Raw genomic sequence first — 24620 nt, forward strand, 5'->3', positions numbered from 1 at the left:
ATGCTGATGATGTTGTAGGAAGTGTGGGGATCCTACTGGCGAGCTGGACAGTGGGGCTACCACTGCTGATGATGATGATGATGCTGATGATGTTGTAGGAAGTGTGGGGATCCTACTGGCGAGCTGGACAGTGGGGCTACCACTGCTGATGATGATGATGATGCTGATGATGTTGTAGGAAGTGTGGGGATCCTACTGGCGAGCTGGACAGTGGGGCTACCACTGCTGCTGATGATGATGATGCTGATGATGTTGTAGGAAGTGTGGGGATCCTACTGGCGAGCTGGACAGTGGGGCTACCACTGCTGATGATGATGATGCTGATGATGTTGTAGGAAGTATGGGGCTCCTACTGGCGAGCTGGACAGTGGGGCTACCACTGCTGATGATGATGATGATGCTGATGATGTTGTAGGAAGTATGGGGATCCTACTGGCGAGCTGGACAGTGGGGCTACCACTGCTGATGATGATGATGATGCTGATGATGTTGTAGGAAGTATGGGGATCCTACTGGCGAGCTGGACAGTGGGGCTACCACTGCTGATGATGATGATGATGCTGATGATGTTGTAGGAAGTATGGGGATCCTACTGGCGAGCTGGACAGTGGGGCTACCACTGCTGATGATGATGATGATGCTGATGATGTTGTAGGAAGTATGGGGATCCTACTGGCGAGCTGGACAGTGGGGCTACCACTGCTGATGATGATGATGATGCTGATGATGTTGTAGGAAGTATGGGGATCCTACTGGCGAGCTGGACAGTGGGGCTACCACTGCTAATGATGATGATGCTGATGATGATGATGATGTTGTAGGAAGTATGGGGATCCTACTGGCGAGCTGGACAGTGGGGCTACCACTGCTGATGATGATGATGATGCTGATGATGTTGTAGGAAGTGTGGGGATCCTACTGGCGAGCTGGACAGTGGGGCTACCACTGCTGATGATGATGATGATGCTGATGATGTTGTAGGAAGTATGGGGATCCTACTGGCGAGCTGGACAGTGGGGCTACCACTGCTGATGATGATGATGATGCTGATGATGTTGTAGGAAGTATGGGGATCCTACTGGCGAGCTGGACAGTGGGGCTACCACTGCTGATGATGATGATGATGCTGATGATGTTGTAGGAAGTATGGGGATCCTACTGGCGAGCTGGACAGTGGGGCTACCACTGCTGATGATGATGATGATGCTGATGATGTTGTAGGAAGTATGGGGATCCTACTGGCGAGCTGGACAGTGGGGCTACCACTGCTAATGATGATGATGATGCTGATGATGTTGTAGGAAGTGTGGGGATCCTACTGGCGAGCTGGACAGTGGGGCTACCACTGCTGATGATGATGATGATGCTGATGATGTTGTAGGAAGTGTGGGGATCCTACTGGCGAGCTGGACAGTGGGGCTACCACTGCTGATGATGATGATGATGCTGATGATGTTGTAGGAAGTGTGGGGATCCTACTGGCGAGCTGGACAGTGGGGCTACCACTGCTGATGATGATGATGATGCTGATGATGTTGTAGGAAGTGTGGGGATCCTACTGGCGAGCTGGACAGTGGGGCTACCACTGCTGATGATGATGATGATGCTGATGATGATGATGCTGATGCTGATGATGTTGTAGGAAGTATGGGGATCCTACTGGCGAGCTGGACAGTGGGGCTACCACTGCTGATGATGATGATGATGCTGATGATGTTGTAGGAAGTATGGGGATCCTACTGGCGAGCTGGACAGTGGGGCTACCACTGCTGATGATGATGATGATGATGCTGATGATGTTGTAGGAAGTATGGGGATCCTACTGGCGAGCTGGACAGTGGGGCTACCACTGCTGATGATGATGATGATGCTGATGATGTTGTAGGAAGTATGGGGATCCTACTGGCGAGCTGGACAGTGGGGCTACCACTGCTGATGATGATGATGCTGATGATGTTGTAGGAAGTATGGGGATCCTACTGGCGAGCTGGACAGTGGGGCTACCACTGCTGATGATGATGATGCTGATGATGTTGTAGGAAGTGTGGGGATCCTACTGGCGAGCTGGACAGTGGGGCTACCACTGCTGATGATGATGATGCTGATGATGTTGTAGGAAGTGTGGGGATCCTACTGGCGAGCTGGACAGTGGGGCTACCACTGCTGATGATGATGATGCTGATGATGTTGTAGGAAGTATGGGGATCCTACTGGCGAGCTGGACAGTGGGGCTACCACTGCTGATGATGATGATGATGCTGATGATGTTGTAGGAAGTGTGGGGATCCTACTGGCGAGCTGGACAGTGGGGCTACCACTGCTGATGATGATGATGATGCTGATGATGTTGTAGGAAGTGTGGGGATCCTACTGGCGAGCTGGACAGTGGGGCTACCACTGCTGATGATGATGATGCTGATGATGTTGTAGGAAGTATGGGGATCCTACTGGCGAGCTGGACAGTGGGGCTACCACTGCTGATGATGATGATGATGCTGATGATGTTGTAGGAAGTGTGGGGATCCTACTGGCGAGCTGGACAGTGGGGCTACCACTGCTGATGATGATGATGCTGATGATGTTGTAGGAAGTATGGGGATCCTACTGGCGAGCTGGACAGTGGGGCTACCACTGCTGATGATGATGATGATGCTGATGATGTTGTAGGAAGTATGGGGATCCTACTGGCGAGCTGGACAGTGGGGCTACCACTGCTGATGATGATGATGATGATGCTGATGATGTTGTAGGAAGTATGGGGATCCTACTGGCGAGCTGGACAGTGGGGCTACCACTGCTGCAACTCGCTGCTGAAGCTGTCTTACTGTACGGGGGATCGCGGCAAGGTAGACTCAGCCAGAAACACCCCCCCACCACCACCACGGTGGGCGGGTTGGTGGGTGGGTGGGGTTCACGGTGGGTGGGTTTGGTGGGTGGGTGGGTGGGGTTCACGGTGGGTGGGTGGGTGGGGTACACGGTGGGTGGGTGGGGTTCATGGTGGGTGGGTTTGGTGGGTGGGTGGGTGGGTGGGTGGGTGGGGTTCACGGTGGGTGGGTGGGTGGGGTTCACGGTGGGTGGGGTTCACGGTGGGTGGGTGGGTGGGGTTCACGGTGGGTGGGTGGGGTTCATGGTGGGTGGGTGGGTGGGGTTCACGGTGGGTGGGTGGGTGGGGTTCACGGTGGGTGGGTGGGTGGGGTTCACGGTGGGTGGGTGGGTGGGGTTCACGGTGGGTGGGTGGGTGGGGTTCACGGTGGGTGGGTGGGGTTCACGGTGGGTGGGTGGGGTTCACGGTGGGTGGGTTTGGTGGGTGGGTGGGTGGGGTTCATGGTGGGTGGGTGGGTGGGGTTCACGGTGGGTGGGTGGGTGGGTGGGGTTCACGGTGGGTGGGTGGGTGGGGTTCACGGTGGGTGGGTGGATGGGTGGGCGGGGTTCACGGTGGGTGGGTGGATGGGTGGGTGGGGTTCACGGTGGGTGGGTGGGTGGGGTTCACTGGTCGGTGGGTGGGGTTCACGGTGGGCGGATTGGTGGGTGGGTGGGCGGGGTTCACGGTGGGTGCGTTTGGTGGGTGGGTGGGTGGGGTTCACGGTGGGCAGATTGGTGGGTGGGTGGGCAGGGTTGACGGTGGGTGGTGGGTGGGTGGGTGGGCGGGGTTCACGGTGGGTGGGTGGGTGGGCGGGGTTGACGGTGGTTGGTGGGTGGGTGGGGTTCACGGTGGGTGGGTGGGTGGGGTTCACGGTGGGTGGGTTTGGTGGGTGGGTGGGTGGGGTTCACGGTGGGCGGATTGGTGGGTGGGTGGGCGGGGTTGACGGTGGGTGGTGGGTGGGTGGGTGGGCGGGGTTCACGGTGGGTGGGTGGGTGGGCGGGGTTGACGGTGGGTGGTGGGTGGGTGGGTGGGGTTCACGGTGGGTGGGTGGGGTTCACGGTGGGTGGGTTTGGTGGGTGGGTGGGTGGGTGGGCGGGGTTGACGGTGGGTGGGTCGGTGGGTGGGTTGGCGGGGTTCACGGTGGGTGGGTGGGGTTCACGGTGGGTGGGTTGGCGGGGTTCACAGTGGTTGGTGGGTGGGTGGGTGGGCGGGGTTCACGGTGGGTGGGTGGGTGGGGTTCACGGTGGGTGGGTTTGGTGGGTGGGTGGGTGGGCGGGGTTCACGGTGGTTGGTGGGTGGGTGGGTGGGTGGGCGGGGTTCACAGTGGGTGGTTGGGTGGGGTTCACGGTGGGTGGGTTTGGTGGGTGGGTGGGTGGGTGGGCGGGGTTCACGGTGGTTGGTGGGTGGGTGGGCGGGGTTCACAGTGGGTGGGTGGGTGGGTCGGACCGCACTTGACCCTGGGCGTCTGCTGAGGCTGTGCGGGGGACCTTTGTCTGTGTGGCAGGGGGCTCACCCGGGGGTGATCCTCCCTGGTGAGGTGGACGCTGAGGTGGAGCTGACGGAGCGGTCAGCTCCACGCACACTGATGGAGGTGAGGCCCACGTTGGGGTGTGTCAGTGACACTGTGTGTGTGTGTGTGTCACTGTGTGTGTGTCACTGTGTGTGTGTCACTGTGTGTGTGTCACTGTGTGTGTGTGTGTCACTGTGTGTGTGTCACTGTGTGTGTGTCACTGTGTGTGTGTCACTGTGTGTGTGTCACTGTGTGTGTGTGTGTGTGTCACTGTGTGTGTGTCACTGTGTGTGTGTCACTGTGTGTGTGTCACTGTGTGTGTGTCACTGTGTGTGTGTGTGTGTGTCACTGTGTGTGTCACAGTGTGTGTGTCACTGTGTGTGTGTGTGTCACTGTGTGTCACTGTGTGTGTGTGTGTCACTGTGTGTGTCACTGTGTGTGTCACTGTGTGTGTGTGTGTGTCACTGTGTGTGTGTCACTGTGTGTGTGTGTCACTGTGTGTGTGTCACTGTGTGTGTGTCACTGTGTGTGTGTCACTGTGTGTGTGTCACTGTGTGTGTGTGTGTGTCACTGTGTGTGTGTCACTGTGTGTGTGTCACTGTGTGTGTGTGTGTGTCACTGTGTGTGTCACAGTGTGTGTGTCACTGTGTGTGTGTGTGTCACTGTGTGTCACTGTGTGTGTGTGTGTCACTGTGTGTCACTGTGTGTGTGTCACTGTGTGTGTCACTGTGTGTGTGTGTGTCACTGTGTGTGTCACAGTGTCACAGTGTGTGTGTGTCACAGTGTGTGTCACTGTGTGTGTGTGTGTGTCACTGTGTGTGTGTGTCACTGTGTGTGTGTGTCACTGTGTGTCACTGTGTGTGTGTGTCACTGTGTGTCACTGTGTGTGTGTGTCACTGTGTGTCACTGTGTGTGTGTGTCACTGTGTGTGTGTGTCACAGTGTCACTGTGTGTGTGTGTGTCACTGTGTGTGTCACTGTGTGTGTGTGTGTGTCACAGTGTGTGTGTCACTGTGACACACAGTGTGTGTGTCACTGTGTGTCACTGTGTGTGTGTCACTGTGTGTGTGTGTGTCACAGTGTGTGTGTCACTGTGTGTGTGTGTGTGTCACTGTGTGTGTGTGTGTCACAGTGTGTGTGTCACAGTGTGTGTGTGTCAGTGTGTGTGTCACTGACACACAGTGTGTGTGTGTGTGTCACTGTGTGTGTGTAGTGGGGAGCGATAGTGTAGCGGTTAGCGCTACGCTGCGCTATGAACCTGCCGACCCGGGTTCGATTCCCGCTCACGGCCAACACCACCAGTGACGATTATCTGAACCGGTCCCGGGCCTCCCCTAGGTCGACTCAGCCTCAAATGAGTACCTGGTGCGGTGTGTAAACATCGCCACTAGGGAGACAAAGGCGGTCGGGCGTGGTGCTGGCCACCCACCCCCTCGTGTACCGTTCCGGCCTTCATAGGTGCTCGCTAACAGCACTTGCCCCTACAGTCTGTTAAGGCTATACGGGGGATATTTGTCTTTTATCTTTGTGGGTCACTGTGTGTGTGGGTCAGTGTGTGTGTGTGTGTGTCACTGTGTGTGTGTGTCACTGTGTGTGTGTCACTGTGTGTGTGTGTCACTGTGTGTGTGTCACTGTGTGTGTGTGTCACTGTGTGTGTGTGACAGTGTGTGTGTGTGTGTCACTGTGTGTGTGTGACAGTGTGTGTGTGTGTGTCACTGTGTGTGTGTGTCAGTGTGTGTCAGTGTGTGTCACTGTGTGTGTGTCACAGTGTGTGTGTCACTGTGTGTGTGTGTGACAGTGTGTGTGTGTCAGTGTGTGTGTCACAGTGTGTGTGTCACTGTGTGTGTGTCACTGTGTGTGTGTCACACTGTGTGTGTCACTGTGTGTGTCAGTGTGTGTAGTGACACAGTGTCTGTATGTGTGTCAGTGTGTGCGTCTGAGTGTCAGTGTGTGTGTCTGTGTGTGTGTCACTACACACTGTGTGTGTCACTACACACACTCACAGCGTGACAAACACACCCTCCCCCCCCACCCGTGTCTCACCCCACCCCCCGTGTCTCTCTCCCCGTGTCTCTCCCCCCGTGTCTCTCCCCCCGTGTCTCCCCCCCCCCGTGTCTCTCTCCCCGTGTCTCTCCCCCCGTGTCTCTCCCCCCGTGTCTCTCCCCCCGTCTCTCTCTCCCCGTGTCTCTCCCCCCGTGTCTCTCCCCCCGTGTGTCTCTCCCCCCGTGTCTCTCTCCCCCCGTGTCTCACCCCCCGTGTCTCTCCCCCCGTCTCCCCCCGTGTCTCACACCCCCCGTGTCTCTCCCCCCCCGTGTCTCACCCCCCGTGTCTCACCCCCCGTGTCTCTCTCCCCGTATCTCTCTCCCCGTGTCTCACCCCCCCGTGTCTCTCCCCCCGTGTCTCCCCCCGTGTCTCACCCCCCGTGTCTCCCCCCCCGTCTCTCTCTCTCCCCGTGTGTCACCCCCCGTGTCTCTCCCCACGTGTCTCTCTCTTCCCGTGTCTCTCACCCACCGTGTCTCTCTCTTCCCGTGTCTCCCCCCGTGTGTCACCCCCCGTGTCTCTCTCCCCGTGTCTCCCCCCCCGTGTCTCTCCCCACGTGTCTCTCTCTTCCCGTGTCTCTCACCCACCGTGTCTCTCTCCCCGTGTCTCTCTCCCTGTATCTCTCTCCCCGTGTCTCACCCCCCTGTGTCTCTCCCCCCGTGTCTCCCCCCGTGTCTCACCCCCCGTGTCTCCCCACCCGTGTCTCTCCCCACGTGTCTCACCCCCCGTGTCTCACCCCCCGTGTCTCCCCACCCGTGTCTCTCCCCCCGTGTCTCTCCCCCCGTGTCTCTCTCCCCCCGTGTCTCTCTCCCCGTATCTCACCCCCCGTGTCTCCCTCCCCGTGTCTCTCTCCCCCCGTGTCTCTCTCTCCCCCCGTGTCTAGCCCCCGTGTCTCTCTCTCCCCGTGTCTCACCCCCCGTGTCTCTCCCCCCGTGTCTCACCCCCCGTGTCTCCCCACCCGTGTCTCTCTCCCCCCCCCGTGTCTCACCCCCCGTGTCTCACCCCCCGTGTCTCACCCCCCGTGTCTCACCCCCCGTGTCTCACCCCCCGTGTCTCACCCCCCGTGTCTCTCTCCCCCCGTGTCTCTCTCCCCCCGTGTCTCTCTCCCCCCGTGTCTCTCTCCCCCCGTGTCTTTCTCTCCCCGTGTCTCTCTCTCCCCCCGTATCTCACCCCCCGTGTCTCTCTCCCCCCGTGTCTCCCCCCCGTGTCTCTCACCCCCCCGTGTCTCACCCCACGTGTCTCTCCCCGTGTCTCTCTCCCCCCGTGTCTCTCTCCCCCCGTGTCTTTCTCTCCCCGTGTCTCTCCCCCCGTATCTCACCCCCCGTGTCTCTCTCCCCCCGTGTCTCCCCCCCGTGTCTCTCACCCCCCCGTGTCTCACCCCACGTGTCTCTCCCCGTGTCTCTCTCCCCCCGTGTCTCTCCCCCCGTGTCTCACCCCACGTGTCTCTCCCCGTGTCTCTCTCCCCCCGTGTCTCTCTCCCCCCGTGTCTCTCCCCCCGTGTCTCTCACCCCCCGTGTCTCTCCCCCCGTGTCTCTCTCCCCTGTGTCTCTCACCCCCCGTGTCTCACCCCCCGTGTCTCTCTCCCCCCGTGTCTCTCTCCCCCCCCGTGTCTCTCCCCCCTTGTCTCCCCCCCCCCCGTGTCTCTCTCCCCCCGTGTCTCTCTCTCCGTGTCTCTCCCCATGTCTCTCTCTCCCCGTGTCTCTCTCCCCCCGTGTCTCTCTCCCCCCGTGTCTCTCTCTCCCCGTGTCTCTCCCCCCGTGTCTCTCTCCCCCCGTGTCTCTCTCTCCCCCCATGTCTCTCTCTCTCCCCCCGTGTCTCCCCCCGTGTCTCCCACCTCGTGTCTCTCTCCCGCCGTGTCTCTCCCCACGTGTCTCTCCCCACGTGTCTCTCTCCCCGTCTCTCTCCCCCCCGTGTCTCTCTCTCCCCCCGTGTCTCTCTCCCCCCGTGTCTCTCTCCCCCCGTGTCTCTCTCTCCCCCCGTGTCTCTCTCCCCGTGTCTCTCCCCCCGTGTCTCCCTCCCCGTGTCTCTCTCCCCGTGTCTCCCCACCCGTGTCTCTCTCCCCCCGTGTCTCACCCCCCGTGTCTCTCCACCCGTCTCTCTCCCCCCGTGTCTCTCACCTCCCGTGTCTCCCTCCCCGTGTCTCCCTCCCCGTGTCTCCCCCCCCGTGTCTCTCCCCCCGTGTCTCACCCCCACGTGTCTCTCCCCCCCGTGTCTCTCCCCACGTGTCTCTCCCCACGTGTCTCTCCCCCGTGTCTCTCTCCCCCCGTGTCTCCCCCCGTGTCTCTCCCCACGTGTCTCCCCCCCCGTGTCTCCCCCCCCCGTGTCTCTCCCCACGTGTCTCTCCCCCCGTGTCTCCCTCCCCCCGTGTCTCTCCCCCCACGTGTCTCACCCCCCATGTCTCACCCCACGTGTCTCTCTCCCCCCGTGTCTCTCTCCCCCGTGTCTCTCTCCCCCCGTGTCTCTCACCCCGTGTCTCTCTCTCCCCCGTGTCTCCCCCCCCGTCTCTCTCCCCCCGTGTCTCTCTCTCCCCCCGTCTCTCTCCCCGTGTCTCACCCCCCGTGTCTCTCTCCCCCGTGTCTCTCTCCCCCGTGTCTCTCTCCCCCGTGTCTCTCTCCCCCCTTGTCTCCCCCCCCCGTGTCTCTCTCCCCCTCGTGTCTCTCTTCCCCGTGTCTCTCTCCCCCCGTCTCTCTCCCCCCTTGTCTCCCCCCCCCCGTGTCTCCCTCCCCGTGTCTCTCTCCCCGTGTCTCTCCACCCGTCTCTCTCCCCCCGTGTCTCTCCCCCCGTGTCTCTCCACCCGTCTCTCTCCCCCCGTGTCTCTCCCCCCGTGTCTCACCCCCCGTGTCTCTCTCCCCCCGTGTCTCTCTCCCCCGTGTCTCTCTCCCCCGTGTCTCTCTCCACCCGTCTCTCTCCCCCCGTGTCTCTCTCCCCCCGTGTCTCTCACCCCCCGTGTCTCTCCACCCGTCTCTCTCCCCCCGTGTCTCTCTCCCCCGTGTCTCTCTCCCCCGTGTCTCTCTCCACCCGTCTCTCTCCCCCCGTGTCTCTCTCCCCCCGTGTCTCTCCCCCCGTGTCTCACCCCCCGTGTCTCTCTCCCCCCGTCTCTCTCCCCCCTTGTCTCCCCCCCCCGTGTCTCTCTCCCCCCCGTGTCTCTCTCCCCCTCGTGTCTCTCTCCCCCGTGTCTCACCCCCCATGTCTCACCCCCCATGTCTCTCCCCCCGTGTCTCTCTCGCCCCGTGTCTCTCCCCTCGTGTCTCTCCCCCCGTGTCTCTCCCCCCGTGTCTCTCCCCACGTGTCTCACCCCCCGTGTCTCCCTCCCCGTGTCTCACCCCCCGTGTCTCTCTCTCCCCCGTGTCTCACCCCACGTGTCTCACCCCACGTGTCTCTCCCCCCCGTGTCTCTCACCCCCTGTGTCTCCCCCCCCGTGTCTCTCCCCCGTGTCTCAGCCCACGTGTCTCTCCCCCCGTGTCTCTCTCCCCCCGTGTCTCCCTCCCCGTGTCTCCCCCCCCGTCTCTCCCCCCCCGTGTCTCTCTCCCCCGTGTCTCACCCCACGTGTCTCTCTCCCCCGTCTCTCACCCCCCGTGTCTCACCCCCCGTGTCTCTCTCTCCCCCCGTGTCTCTCCCCCCGTGTCTCTCCCCGTGTCTCACCCCCTGTGTCTCTCTCTCCCCCCGTGTCTCTCACCCCCCGTGTCTCTCCCCCCGTGTCTCTCACCCCCCGTGTCTCTCACCCCCCGTGTCTCTCCCCCCGTCTCCCCCCGTGTCTCCCCCCCGTCTCTCCCCCTCCGTGTCTCTCCCCACGTGTCTCTCCCCCCGTGTCTCTCTCTCCCCGTGTCTCACCCCCCGTCTCTCTCCCCCCGTGTCTCTCTCCCCACGTGTCTCTCTCCCCCCGTGTCTCACCCCCCGTGTCTCTCCCCGTGTCTCTCTCCCCGTGTCTCACCCCCCGTGTCTCTCCCCCTCGTGTCTCTCTCCCCGTATCTCCCCCCCCGTGTCTCCCTCCCCGTGTCTCTCCCCCCGTGTCTCTCTCCCCGTCTCTCTCTCCCCGTCTCTCTCCCCGTGTCTCTCTCCCCCCGTGTCTCTCCCCCGTGTCTCTCTCCCCCCGTGTCTCTCCCCCCGTGTCTCTCCCCCCGTCTCCCCCCGTGTCTCCCCCCCGTGTCTCTCCCCGTGTCTCTCCCCGTGTCTCTCACCCCCCGTCTCTCTCTCCCCGTGTCTCTCCCCCCGTGTCTCTCTCCCCCCGTGTCTCTCCCCCCGTGTCTCACCCCACGTGTCTCTCCCCACGTGTCTCTCTCCCCCCGTGTCTCTCTCTCCTCGTGTCTCTCTCCCCGTGTCTCTCCCCACGTGTCTCACCCCCCGTGTCTCTCTCTCCCCACGTGTCTCACCCCACGTGTCTCTCTCCCCACGTGTTTCCCCCCCGTGTCTCCCTCCCCGTGTCTCTCTCCCCCACGTGTCTCACCCCCTGTGTCTCCCTCCCCGTGTCTCACCCCACGTCTCTCTCACCCCCCGTGTCTCACCCCCACGTGTCTCTCACCCCCACGTGTCTCTCACCCCCCGTGTCTCACCCCCCGTGTCTCACCCCACGTCTCTCTCACCCCCCGTGTCTCACCCCCACGTGTCTCTCACCCCCACGTGTCTCTCACCCCCCGTGTCTCACCCCCCGTGTCTCTCTCCCCCCGTGTCTCCTCCCCCCGTGTCTCTCTCCCCCCGTGTCTCACCCCCCATGTCTCACCCCCCGTGTCTCCCCCCACATGTCTCCCTCCCCCCGTCTCTCTCTCCCCGTCTCTCTCCCCCCGTGTCTCACCCCCCGTGTCTCTCTCCCCCGTGTCTCACCCCCCGTGTCTCTCTCTCCCCCCGTGTCTCTCTCCCCGTCTCTCTCTCCCCGTCTCTCTCCCCGTGTCTCTCTCCCCCCGTGTCTCTCCCCCCGTGTCTCTCCCCGTGTCTCTCCCCCTGTGTCTCCCTCCCCACGTGTCTCTCTCTCCCCCCGTGTCTCCCTCCCCGTGTCTCTCTCCCCGTCTCTCTCTCCCCGTCTCTCTCCCCGTGTCTCTCTCCCCCCGTGTCTCTCCCCCCGTGTCTCTCCCCGTGTCTCTCCCCCCGTGTCTCTCTCCCCGTCTCTCTCCCCGTGTCTCTCACCCCCCGTGTCTCTCTCTCCCCACGTGTCTCACCCCACGTGTCTCTCTCCCCACGTGTCTCCCCCCCCGTGTCTCCCTCCCCGTGTCTCTCTCCCCCACGTGTCTCACCCCCTGTGTCTCCCTCCCCGTGTCTCACCCCACGTCTCTCTCACCCCCCGTGTCTCACCCCCACGTGTCTCTCACCCCCACGTGTCTCTCTCCCCCCGTGTCTCTCTCCCCCGTGTCTCTCCCCACGTGTCTCCCCAGATGCACCAGGCGAGGCTACGTGAGGGCGACCTTCACAAGAGTCGTGAGCGAGTGGCCAGACGCAGCCACCAGGAGGAGTTGGCCGAGGCATCTCGGCTCCACGCAGAGAGGGAGCAGAAGATACAGCTGGTACACCTCTACACACACACACACACGTGTACACACACACACACCTGTGTGTACACGTGTGTGTGTACACGTGTGTGTGTGTGTGTGTACACACACGTGTACACACACACACACGTGTACACACACACACACGTGTACACGTCTCTACACACCAGTGTGTACACGTGTGTGTATATACACACCTGTGTGTGTGTGTGTACACGTGTGTGTGTGTGTGTGTATATACACACCTGTGTGTGTGTTTACACACCTGTGTGTGTACACACCTGTGTGTGTACACACACCTGTGTGTGTGTGTGTCTACACGTGTGTGTGTGTCTACCTGTGTGTGTGTATACACACCTGTGTGTGTGTGTGTGTACACGTGTGTGTGTGTGTGTCTACCTGTGTGTGTGTGTGTCTACAGGTGTGTGTGTGTCTACACGTGTGTGTGTGTCTACCTGTGTGTGTGTGTGTCTACACGTGTGTCTACCTGTGTGTGTGTCTACACGTGTGTGTGTGTGTGTCTACCTGTGTGTGTCTACACGTGTGTCTACCTGTGTGTGTGTGTATACACACCTGTGTGTGTGTGTGTGTGTCTACACGTGTGTGTGTGTGTGTACACACCTGTGTGTGTGTGTGTCTACACGTGTGTGTGTGTCTACACGTGTGTGTGTGTCTACCTGTGTGTGTGTATACACACCTGTGTGTGTGTGTGTCTACACACCTGTGTGTGTGTGTGTACACACGTGTGTGTGTGTCTACACGTGTGTGTGTGTGTCTACACGTGTGTGTGTGTGTGTGTGTCTACCTGTGTGTGTGTGTCTACCTGTGTGTCTACCTGTGTGTGTGTGTCTACCTGTGTGTGTCTACCTGTGTGTGTGTGTCTACCTGTGTGTGTGTCTACCTGTGTGTGTGTGTCTACCTGTGTGTGTGTGTCTACCTGTGTATGTCTACCTGTGTGTCTACCTGTGTGTGTGTGTCTACCTGTGTGTCTACCTGTGTGTGTGTGTATACACGTGTGTCTACGTGTGTGTGTGTCTACACGTGTGTCTACCTGTGTGTGTGTCTACACCTGTGTGTGTGTCTTGTGTTTATCTGTGTGTGTGTCTGTGTGTGTGTCTCTCTCTCTCCCCCCGTGTGTCTCTCCCCGTGTCTCTCTCTCCCCGTGTCTCTCCCCCCGTGTCTCTCTCCCCCCGTGTCTCTCTCCCCCGTGTCTCTCTCCCCCCTGTGTCTCACTCTCACCCCCCCGTGTCTCTCTCACTCCCCCCCGTGTCTCTCTCACCCCCCCGTGTCTCTCTCTCCCCCCGTGTCTCTCTCCCCCCGTGTCTCTCTCCCCCCGTGTCTCTCTCCCCCCCGTGTCTCTCTCCCCCCGTGTCTCTCTCCCCCCGTGTCTCTCTCCCCCCCCCCCCATGTATCTCTCCCCGTGTCTCTCTCCCCCCCGTGTCTCTCTCCCCCCCGTGTCTCTCTCCCCCCGTGTCTCTCTCTCCCCGTGTCTCTCTCCCCCCGTGTCTCTCTCCCCCCGTGTCTCTCTCTCCCCGTGTCTCTCTCTCCCCCCGTGTCTCTCCCCCCGTGTCTCTCCCCCCGTGTCTCTCCCCCCCCCGTGTCTCTCTCTCCCCGTGTCTCTCTCCCCCCGTGTTTCTCTCACCCCCGTGTTTCTCTCTCCCCATGTCTCTCTCTCTCCCTGTGTCTCTCTCCCCGTGTCTCTCTCTCCCCGTGTCTCTCTCCCCCCCGTGTCTCTCCCCCTGTGTCTCCTCCCGTGTCTCTCTCTCCCCCGTGTCTCTCTCTCCCCGTGTCTCTCTCTCCCCGTGTCTCTCTCTCCCCGTGTCTCTCTCTCTCCCCGTGTCTCTCTCTCCCCGTGTCTCTCCCCCCCGTGCCTCTCTCCCCCCCGTGTCTCTCCCCCCGTGGCTCTCTCTCCCCCCGTGTCTCTCCCCCCGTGGCTCTCTCTCCCCGTGTCTCTCACCCCCCCCCCCCCCCGTGTCTCTCACCCCCCGTGTCTCACTCTCACCCCCCCCCCCCCCCGTGTCTCTCACCCCCCGTGTCTCTCTCACCCCCGCCGTGTTTCTCTCACCCCACCCCCCCGTGTCTCTCTCCCCCCGTGTCTCTCCCCCCGTGTCTCTCTCACCACCCCGTGTCTCTCTCACTCCCCCCCGTGTCTCTCTCACCCCCCCCCCGTGTCTCTCTCCCCCCGTGTCTCTCTCCCCCCCGTGTCTCTCTCCCCCCCGTGTCTCTCTCCCCCCCCGTGTCTCTCTCCCCCCGTGTCTTTCCCCCCGTGTCTCTCTCACCACCCCGTGTCTCTCTCACCCCCCCCATGTCTCTCACCCCCCCGTGTCTCTCTCTCCCCCCGTGTCTCTCTCACTCCCCCCCGTGTCTCTCTCACTCCCCCCCGTGTCTCTCTCACCCCCCCGTGTCTCTCTCACCCCCCGTCTCTCTCTCCCCCCGTGTCTCTCACTCTCACCCCCCCGTGTCTCTCTCACTCCCCCCCGTGTCTCTCTCCCCCCGTGTCTCACCCCCCCCCCGTGTCTCTCTCCCCCCGTGTCTCTCTCACCACCCCGTGTCTCTCTCCCCCCGTGTCTCTCTCTCCCCCCGTCTCTCCCCCCCGTGTCTCACTCTTTCACCCCCCGTGTCTCACTCTCTCTCCCCCCGTGTCTCTCTCCCCATGTCTCTCTCCCCGTGTCTCTCTCCCCCGTGTCTCTCTCCCATGTCTCTCTCCCCGTGTCTCTCTCCCCCCGTGTCTCTCTCTCTCCCCGTGTCTCTCTCCCTGTGCCTCTCTCCCCGTGTCTCTCTCCCTGTGTCTCTCTCTCCCCGTGTCTCTCTCTCCCCGTGTCTCTCTTCCCCCCGTGTCTCTCTCTCCCCGTGTCTCTCTCTCCCTGTGTCTCTCTCCCCGTGTCTCTCTCTCCCCGTGTCTCTCTCCCCCCCGTGTCTCTCCCCCTGTGTCTCCTCCCGTGTCTCTCTCTCCCCGTGTCTCTCTCCCCGTGTCTCTCCCCCCCGTGCCTCTCTCCCCCCCGTATCTCTCCCCCCGTGTCTCTCTCTCTCTCTCCCCATGTGTCTCTCTCCCCGTGTCTCTCTCACCCCCCCCCCCCGTGTCTCTCTCCCCCCGTGTCTCTCCCCCCGTGTCTCTCACCCCCCCCCCCGTGTCTCTCACCCCCCGTGTCTCACTCTCACCCCCGTGTCTCACTCTCACCCCCCCCGTGTCTCTCTCACCCCCCCGTGTCTCTCTCCCCCCGTGTCTCTCCCCCCGTGTCTCTCTCACCACCCCGTGTCTCTCTCACCCCCCCCATGTCTCTCACCCCCCCGTGTCTCTCTCTCCCCCCGTGTCTCTCTCACTCCCCCCCGTGTCTCTCTCACTCCCCCCCCCGTGTCTCTCTCACCCCCCCGTGTCTCTCTCCCCCCGTGTCTCTCACTCTCACCCCCCCGTGTCTCTCTCCCCCCGTGTCTCTCCCCCCGTGTCTCTCTCACCACCCCGTGTCTCTCTCACCCCCCCCATGTCTCTCACCCCCCCGTGTCTCTCTCTCCCCCCCGTGTCTCTCTCACTCCCCCCCGTGTCTCTCTCCCCCCGTGTCTCACCCCCCCCCCCGTGTCTCTCTCCCCCCGTGTCTCTCTCACCACCCCGTGTCTCTCTCCCCCCGTGTCTCTCTCTCCCCCCCGTGTCTCTCTCCCCCCGTGTCTCTCCCCCGTGTCTCTCTCACCCCCCCCCCCCTGTGTCTCTCTCCCCCCGTGTCTCACCCCCCCCCCCGTGTCTCTCTCCCCCCGTGTCTCTCTCCCCCCGTGTCTCTCTCCCCCCGTGTCTCTCCCCCCGTGTCTCACCCCCCCCCCCCGTGTCTCTCTCCCCCCGTGTCTCTCTCTCCCCCCGTCTCTCCCCCCCGTGTCTCACTCTTTCACCCCCCGTGTCTCACTCTCTCTCCCCCCGTGTCTCTCTCCCCATGTCTCTCTCCCCGTGTCTCTCTCCCCCCGTGTCTCTCTCCCCATGTCTCTCTCCCCGTGTCTCTCTCCCCCCGTGTCTCTCTCTCTCCCCGTGTCTCTCTCCCTGTGCCTCTCTCCCCGTGTCTCTCTCCCTGTGTCTCTCTCTCCCCGTGTCTCTCTCTCCCCGTGTCTCTCTTCCCCCCGTGTCTCTCTCTCCCCGTGTCTCTCTCTCCCTGTGTCTCTCTCCCCGTGTCTCTCTCTCCCCGTGTCTCTCTCCCCCCCGTGTCTCTCCCCCTGTGTCTCCTCCCGTGTCTCTCTCTCCCCGTGTCTCTCTCTCCCCGTGTCTCTCCCCCCCGTGCCTCTCTCCCCCCCGTATCTCTCCCCCCGTGTCTCTCTCTCTCTCTCCCCATGTGTCTCTCTCCCCGTGTCTCTCACCCCCCCCCCCCGTGTCTCTCACCCCCCGTGTCTCACTCTCACCCCCGTGTCTCACTCTCACCCCCCCCGTGTCTCTCTCACCCCCCCGTGTCTCTCTCCCCCGTGTCTCTCCCCCCGTGTCTCTCTCACCACCCCGTGTCTCTCTCACCCCCCCCATGTCTCTCACCCCCCCCGTGTCTCTCTCACTCCCCCCCGTGTCTCTTTCTCCCCCCGTGTCTCTCACTCTCACCCCCCCGTGTCTCTCTCACCCCCCCCCCTGTGTCTCTCTCCCCCCGTGTCTCTCTCCCCCCCGTGTCTCTCCCCCCGTGTCTCTCTCCCCCCGTGTCTCTCTCCCCCCGTGTCTCTCTCCCCCCCGTGTCTCTCTCCCCCCGTGTCTCTCTCCCCCCGTGTCTCTCTCCCCCCGTGTCTCTCTCCCCATGTCTCTCTCCCCGTGTCTCTCTCCCCCCGTGTCTCTCTCCCCCCGTGTCTCTCTCCCCCCGTGTCTCTCTCTCCCCCCGTGTCTCTCTCTCCCCCCGTGTCTCTCCCCCCGTGTCTCTCCCCGTGTCTCTCTCCCCCCGTGTCTCTCTCCCCCCGTGTCTCTCTCCCCCCGTGTCTCTCTCCCCATGTCTCTCTCCCCGTGTCTCTCTCCCCCCGTGTCTCTCTCCCCCCGTGTCTCTCTCTCCCCCCGTGTCTCTCTCTCCCCCCGTGTCTCTCCCCCCGTGTCTCTCCCCGTGTCTCTCTCCCCCCGTGTCTCTCTCCCCCCGTGTCTCTCTCCCCGTGTCTCACCCCCCCCCCGTGTCTCTCTCCCCCCGTGTCTCTCTCCCCCCGTGTCTCTCTCCCCCCGTGTCTCTCTCCCCGTGTCTCACCCCCCCCCTCCCCGTGTCTCTCTCCCCCCGTGTCTCTCTCCCCATGTCTCTCTCCCCGTGTCTCTCTCCCCCCGTGTCTCTCTCTCCCCCGTGTCTCTCTCCCCATGTCTCTCTCCCCGTGTCTCTCTCCCCCCGTGTCTCTCTCCCCCCGTGTCTCTCTCTCCCCCCGTGTCTCTCTCCCCGTGTCTCTCTCCCCCCGTGTCTCTCCCCCCGTGTCTCTCCCCGTGTCTCACCCCCCCCGTGTCTCTCCCCCCGTGTCTGTCTCACCCCCCCGTGTCTCTCACCCCCCGTGTCTCACTCTCACCCCCCCCGTGTCTCTCTCACCCCCCCGTGTCTCTCTCCCCCCGTGTCTCTCCCCCCGTGTCTCTCTCCCTCCCGTGTCTCTCTCCCCCCCGTGTCTCTCTCCCCCGTGTCTCTCTCCCCCCGTGTCTCTCCCCGTGTCTCACCCCCCCCGTGTCTCTCCCCCCGTGTCTCTCTCACCCCCCCGTGTCTCTCTCCCCCCGTGTCTCTCCCCGTGTCTCACCCCCCCCGTGTCTCTCCCCCCGTGTCTCTCTCTCCCTCTCTCCCCGTGTCTCTCTCCCCCCGTGTCTCTCTCCCCCCGTGTCTCTCTCCCCCCGTGTCTCTCTCCCCCCGTGTCTCTCTCCCCCCGTGTCTCTCCCCCCGTGTCTCTCTCTCTCCCCGTGTCTCTCTCCCCCCCGTGTCTCTCTCCCCCCGTGTCTCTCTCCCCCCGTGTCTCTCTCCCCCCGTGTCTCTCTCCCCCCGTGTCTCTCTCCCCCCGTGTCTCTCCCCGTGTCTCACCCCCCCCCCCCCGTGTCTCTCTCCCCCCGTGTCTCTCTCCCCCCGTGTCTCTCTCACCCCGTGTCTCTCTCCCCGTGTCTCACCCCCCCCCCCCGTGTCTCTCTCCCCCCGTGTCTCTCTCCCCCCGTGTCTCTCCCCGTGTCTCTCACCCCCCCGTGTCTCTCCCCCGTGTCACCCCCACCACCCTGTCTCTCTCCCCCCCGTGACTCACCACCCCCCGCCCCCCCCCCCCCCAGGCGATGGACGCTGAGGAGGAGCGATGTCGCCGTGTAGACGCCCTGATGCTCCTGGACGAGCGTCGGCGCCCCTACAACTCGGCCATGGCCACCGTGGTGGTGGCCGGCGTGGTGAGGCCGGCCGGCGGCCACGGCCTTGGTGGCGGTGACGCCGTGCCCACCGAGGAGGAGATGGAGGCCTTCCGGCGCAAGCGGCCGCACCCGGACGACCCCATGGGGAGCTTCCTGCTGCCCTGAACGCCACCGCCCGTCTCCGTGATCACCGGGTGACGATCACCGGGTGACGATCACCGGGTGATCACCGGGTGATCACCCGGTGACGATCACCGGGTGATCACCGGGTGAAGATCACGGACGATCTCGAGTGATCGCGGATGATCGAGTGATCTCGGAGAGACGATCACGAGTGATCGTCTCTCTGAGATCACTCGAGGATCACGAGTGATCACTCGTGATCGTCCGTGATCGTCTCTGTGATCACTCGTGATCACCGTGATCACAGAGAGACGATCACGAGTGATCACAAGTGATCATGGACGATCACTTGAGATCACTCGAGATCACTCGAGATCACTCGATCACTTGAGATCACTCGATCACTCGCGATCGTCCGTGATCGTCCGCGATCACTCGATCGTCCGTGATCGTCTCTGATCACTCGAGATCGTCCCTGTGATCACGAGCGATCACGAGTGATCACTCGAGATCATCCGTGATCACTCGAGATCGTCCGTGATCGTCTCTGATCACTCGAGATCATCCGTGATCACGAGAAGCTCACGAGTGATCACTCGAGATCATCGGCGATCACTCGAGATCGTCCGCGATCATCCGTGCTCATTTGTCATCATCCGTGATCACTGGCGATCATCCCGTGTCCATCCTCAGTCTCTCTCCCTCCCCTCCCCTCCCCCCCCTCACCTCCCTCCCCCCCCTCCCTCCCCCCCCCTCACCTCCCTCCCCCCCCTCCCTTCCCCCCCCTTTCTACCCTACACCTCCCCCCCTCCTCACCTCCCCCCTCCCTCACCTCTCTCCCTCCCCCCCTCCCCCTCACCTCCCCCCTCACCTCCCTCCCCTCCCCCCTCCCCCCCTACCCCCTCCCTCACCTCCCCCCCTCTCCCCCCCCCCCTCCCCCCAAGTGCTGTGTTTGCTGGCTGAGTGAAAGTCGCTCCGTGGCCTTGTGGCGTTTTGTTGGAAATAAAAAATCGGAATGGAATTAGAACCAAACCTCACCTCCTCCATCACCTCCTCCATCACCTCCTCCATCACCTCCTCCATCATCTCCTCCATCACCTCCTCCATCACCTCCTCCATCACCTCCTCCATCACCTCCTCCATCACCTCCTCCATCACCTCCTCCATCATCTCCTCCATCACCTCCTCCATCACCTCCTCCATCACCTCCTCCATCACCTCCTCCATCACCTCCCTCCATCATCTCCTCCATCACCTCCTCCATCACCTCCTCCATCACCTCCTCCATCACCTCCTCCATCACCTCCTCCATCACCTCCTCCATCACCTCCTCCATCACCTCCTCCATCACCTCCTCCATCACCTCCTCCATCACCTCCTCCATCACCTCCTCCATCACCTCCTCCATCACCTCCTCCATCACCTCCTCCATCACCTCCTCCATCACCTCCTCCACCATCACCTCCATCATCTCCTCCATCACCTCCTCCATCACCTCCTCCATCACGTCCTCCATCACCTCCTCCATCACCTCCTCCATCACCTCCTCCACCATCACCTCCTCCATCACCTCCTCCATCACCTCCTCCATCACCTCCTCCATCACCTCCTCCATCACCTCCTCCATCACGTCCTCCATCACCTCCTCCATCACCTCCTCCATCACCTCCTCCATCACCTCCTCCATCACCTCCTCCACCATCACCTCCATCATCTCCTCCATCACCTCCTCCATCACCTCCTCCATCACGTCCTCCCATCACCTCCATCACCTCCTCCATCACCTCCTCCACCATCACCTCCTCCATCACCTCCTCCATCACCTCCTCCATCACCTCCTCCATCACCTCCTCCATCACCTCCTCCATCACCTCCTCCATCATCTCCTCCATCACCTCCTCCATCACCTCCTCCATCACCTCCTCCATCACCTCCTCCATCACCTCCTCCATCACCTCCTCCATCACCTCCTCCATCATCTCCTCCATCACCTCCTCCATCACCTCCTCCATCAACACCACCATCAACATCACCACCACCAACAACATCAACATCACCATGATCACCAACATCAACATCATCACCACCATCACCTCCTCCATCACCTCCATCACCTCCTCCATCACCTCCTCCATCAACACCATCAACATCACCTCCTCCATCATCTCCTCCATCACCTCCTCCATCACCTCCATCACCTCCTCCATCACCTCCTCCACCACCTCCTCCATCACCTCCTCCATCATCACCACCATCAACATCACCACCAACAACATCACCATGATCACCAACATCATCACCTCCATCACCTCCTCCATCACCTCCTCCATCACCGCCACCACCATCACCTCCTCCATCACCTCCTCCATCACCTCCTCCATCACCGCCACCACCATCACCTCCTCCATCACCTCCTCCATCACCTCCTCCATCACCGCCACCACCATCACCTCCTCCATCATCTCCTCCATCACCTCCTCCATCAACGCCACCACCATCACCTCCTCCATCACCTCCTCCATCACCTCCATCACCTCCTCCATCACCTCCTCCATCATCACCACCATCAACATCACCAACAACATCAACATCACCATGATCACCAACATCAACATCATCACCTCCATCTCCATCACCTCCTCCATCACCTCCTCCATCATCACCACCATCACCTCCATCACCTCCTCCATCACCTCCTCCATCACCTCCTCCATCACCTCCTCCATCATCACCACCATCAACATCATCAACATCACCATGATCACCAACATCAACATCATCACCACCATCACCTCCACCTCCTCCATCACCTCCTCCATCACCTCCACCACCATCACCACCATCTCCTCCATCACCTCCATCACCTCCTCCATCACCTCCTCCATCACCTCCTTCATCACCTCCATCAACACCATCAATATCACCACCACCAACAACGTCACCATCACCATGATCACCAACATCACCTCCATCACCGCCGTCACCTCCTCCATCACCTCCTCCATCATCACCACCATCAACAACATCACCATCACGATGATCACCAACATCACCACCATCACCGCTATCATCACCACTACCGCCACCACCACCATGATCACCAACATCAACATCATCACCACCATCACCACCATCACCTCCATCACCTCCATCATCTCCATCAACAACATCACCATCACCATGATCACCACCATCACCACCATCACCTCCATGACCTCCATCACCATGATCACCATCATCACCACCATCAACATCGCCATGATCACCATCACCATGATCACCATCACCACCATCACCTCCATCACCACCATCATCACCACACAGAGGCTCATAGACTCACCACCACACAGACACCCATAGACTCATCACCACACAGAGACCCATAGACTCACCACACAGAGACCCATAGACTCACCACCACACAGAGACCCATAGACGCATCACCACACAGAGACCCATAGACTCATCATCACACAGAGACCCATAGACATCACCACACAGAGACCCATCACCTCCATCACCATGATCACCATCATCACCACCATCAACATCGCCCTGATCACCACCATCACCACCACGACAGAGACCCATAGACTCATCACCACCACACAGAGACCCATAGACTCACCACTACTCACACAGAGACCCATAGACTCATCACCACACAGAGACCCACAGACTCATCACCACCACAGAGACCCATAGACTCATCACCACACAGAGACCCATAGACTCATCACTACACAGAGACCCATAGACTCACCACCACACAGAGACCCATAGACTCACCACCACACAGAGACCCATAGACTCACCACCACACAGAGACCCATAGACTCATCACCACACAGAGACCCATAGACTCACCACCACCACACAGAGACCCATAGACTCATCACCACCACACAGAGACCCATAGACTCATCACTACACAGAGACCCATAGACTCACCACCACACAGAGACACATAGACTCATCACCACACAGAGACCCATAGACTCATCACCACACAGAGACCCATAGACTCACCACCACCACACAGAGACCCATAGACTCACCACCACACAGAGACCCATAGACTCATCACCACCACACAGAGACCCAAAGACTCACCACACAGAGACCCATAGACTCATCATCACACAGAGACCCATAGACGCATCACCACTCACACAGAGACCCATAGACTCACCACCACACAGAGACCCATAGACTCATCACCACAGAGACCCATAGACTCACCACCACACAGAGACCCATAGACTCACCACCACACAGAGACCCATAGACTCACCACCACACAGAGACTCATAGACTCACCACCACACAGAGACCCATAGACTCACCACCACACAGAGACCCATAGACTCATCACCACAGAGACCCATAGACTCACCACCACACAGAGACCAATAGACTCACCACCACACAGAGACTCATAGACTCACCACCACACAGAGACCCATAGACTCACCACCACACAGAGACCCATAGACTCACCACCACACAGAGACCCATAGACTCACCACCACACAGAGACCCATAGACTCATCACCACACAGACCCATAGACTCACCACCACCACACAGAGACCCATAGACTCATCACCACCACACAGAGACCCATAGACTCACCACCACACAGAGACCCATAGACTCACCACCACCACTACACAGAGACCCATAGACTCATCATTTTTTTTTACTTTACAATTTTATTCGATATCTTTTGGGTTGAATTTATTTTCATTTTAATAAAAAAACCGCCACCACCTTGAACATAAACCGAGCTGAAGATTATCTCTCTCCCTCTCTTTGGCATCGAACCAACGTCTAAATAAGTTAACTGGTTTGTTTATATATTCTTAGTTCTTTCGATAAAGTCACCACGTTGAAGGGAAACAACAAAATAATAAAAAATATATAAAACTATATAACAAAAAATCCTCACGAACGTTTCGACCATAACACAAACGGTCGAAACGTCGTGAGAATTTTTCTATTGTTTTATATATATTTTATTATTTTCTTGTTTCTCTTCAACGTGACTTTACCGAAAGAGCTAAGAATATGAATTTACTGCAGTCACGAAAGCTTTGAATCAAAATTTGGTTAGTTTATTGCTCAACGGGGTTTCTTCTTCGGTGAAGTCGCGTTTGTAGGAATACCGTAAAAAAAACAAAAATCTTGTTTACGTTGAACCAAAAATCGACACAGGCCGTGGTCATCAGGCGTCGGGGAGACGAATCACGGGAGGTCAACGCAACAGGAGGATGGAGAGACGAGAATTCGACAAACCTGAGGGACAAATTTAGTTTTTTTTACTTGAAGCACATCCCCAGTCAGGTCAACAACACAGTTTAGACGTCTGGCGGGAGCAGAAATTGTTACATTTCGTGTTCAGCCTCCGGATTGAACATACCAGCACAGACAGACAAATCACGGGAGGTCAACTCAACAGGAGGATGGAGAGACGAGAATTCGACAAACCTGAGGGAAATTTTTTGTTTTTTTTAGTACGTGAAGCACATCCCCAGTCAGGTCAACAACACAGTTATGAGACACCTGGCGGAGCAGAAAGTGTTACATTTCTTGTTCAGCCTCTGGATTGAACATACCAGCACAGACAGACAAATCACGGGAGGTCAACGCAACAGGAGGATGGAGAGACGAGAATTGGACAAACCTGAGGGAACATTTTTAGTACGTGAAGCACATCCCAGTCAGGTCAACAACACGGTTAAGACGCCTGGCGGGAGCAGAAATTGTTAAACTTCGTGTTCAGCCTCCGGATTGAACATACCAGCACAGACAAATCACGGGAGGTCAACGCAACAGGAGGATGGAGAGACGAGAATTTGACAAACCTGAGGGACAATTTTTGTTTTTTTTTACGTGAAGCACATCCCCAGTCAGGTCAACAACACGGTTAAGACGCCTGGCGGGAGCAGAAATTGTTAAACTTCGTGTTCAGCCTCCAGATTGAACATACCAGCACAGACAGATCACGGGAGGTCAACTCAACACGGGGATGGAGAGACAAGAATTTGACAAACCTGAGGGACAATTTTTTTTTAGTACGTGAAGCACATCCCAGTCAGGTCAACAACACAGTTATGAGACACCTGGCGGGAGCAGAAATTGTTAAACTTCGTGTTCAGCCTCCGGATTGAACATACCAGCACAGACAAATCACGGGAGGTCAACTCAACACGGGGATGGAGAGACGAGAATTGGACAAACCTGAGGGACATTTTTTGTTTTTTTTAGTACGTGAAGCACATCCCCAGTCAGGTCAACAACACGGTTATGAGACCTCCTTTGCC

At 59.9% G+C, this 24620-nt stretch overlaps 2 protein-coding genes across 4 annotated transcripts in view; one reads left to right on the forward strand and one right to left on the reverse strand.

Annotated features, from left to right (window-relative positions):
- SLU7 (spliceosome associated SLU7) overlaps positions 1-19316 on the forward strand; it is a 73777-nt gene extending 54461 nt beyond the window's left edge. For all 3 annotated transcript variants that reach the window (XM_076057652.1, XM_076057653.1, XM_076057654.1), the window contains 4 exons: positions 2751-2846; positions 4368-4454; positions 11776-11904; positions 18101-19316. In XM_076057652.1, coding sequence (XP_075913767.1) covers positions 2751-2846; positions 4368-4454; positions 11776-11904; positions 18101-18337 — 549 coding nt within the window. In that variant the 3' untranslated portion in view covers positions 18338-19316. The remainder of the gene's footprint in view (positions 1-2750; positions 2847-4367; positions 4455-11775; positions 11905-18100) is intronic.
- On the reverse strand, positions 18727-24620 carry LOC142907809 (uncharacterized). The gene is made up of 4 exons (XM_076057622.1): positions 20389-24620; positions 20059-20298; positions 19526-20024; positions 18727-18770 (listed from the first exon to the last, which is right to left on the reverse strand). Exons 1-4 carry the CDS (start codon positions 21625-21627, stop codon positions 18727-18729), a joined length of 2022 nt encoding a protein of 673 aa, XP_075913737.1. The 5' UTR covers positions 21628-24620.

Source organism: Petromyzon marinus, chromosome 83 (genome assembly GCF_048934315.1).
Source record: "Petromyzon marinus isolate PM22_M1 ecotype Great Lakes invasive population chromosome 83, UKy_Petmar_22M1.pri1.0, whole genome shotgun sequence".
NCBI lineage: Eukaryota > Metazoa > Chordata > Hyperoartia > Petromyzontiformes > Petromyzontidae > Petromyzon > Petromyzon marinus.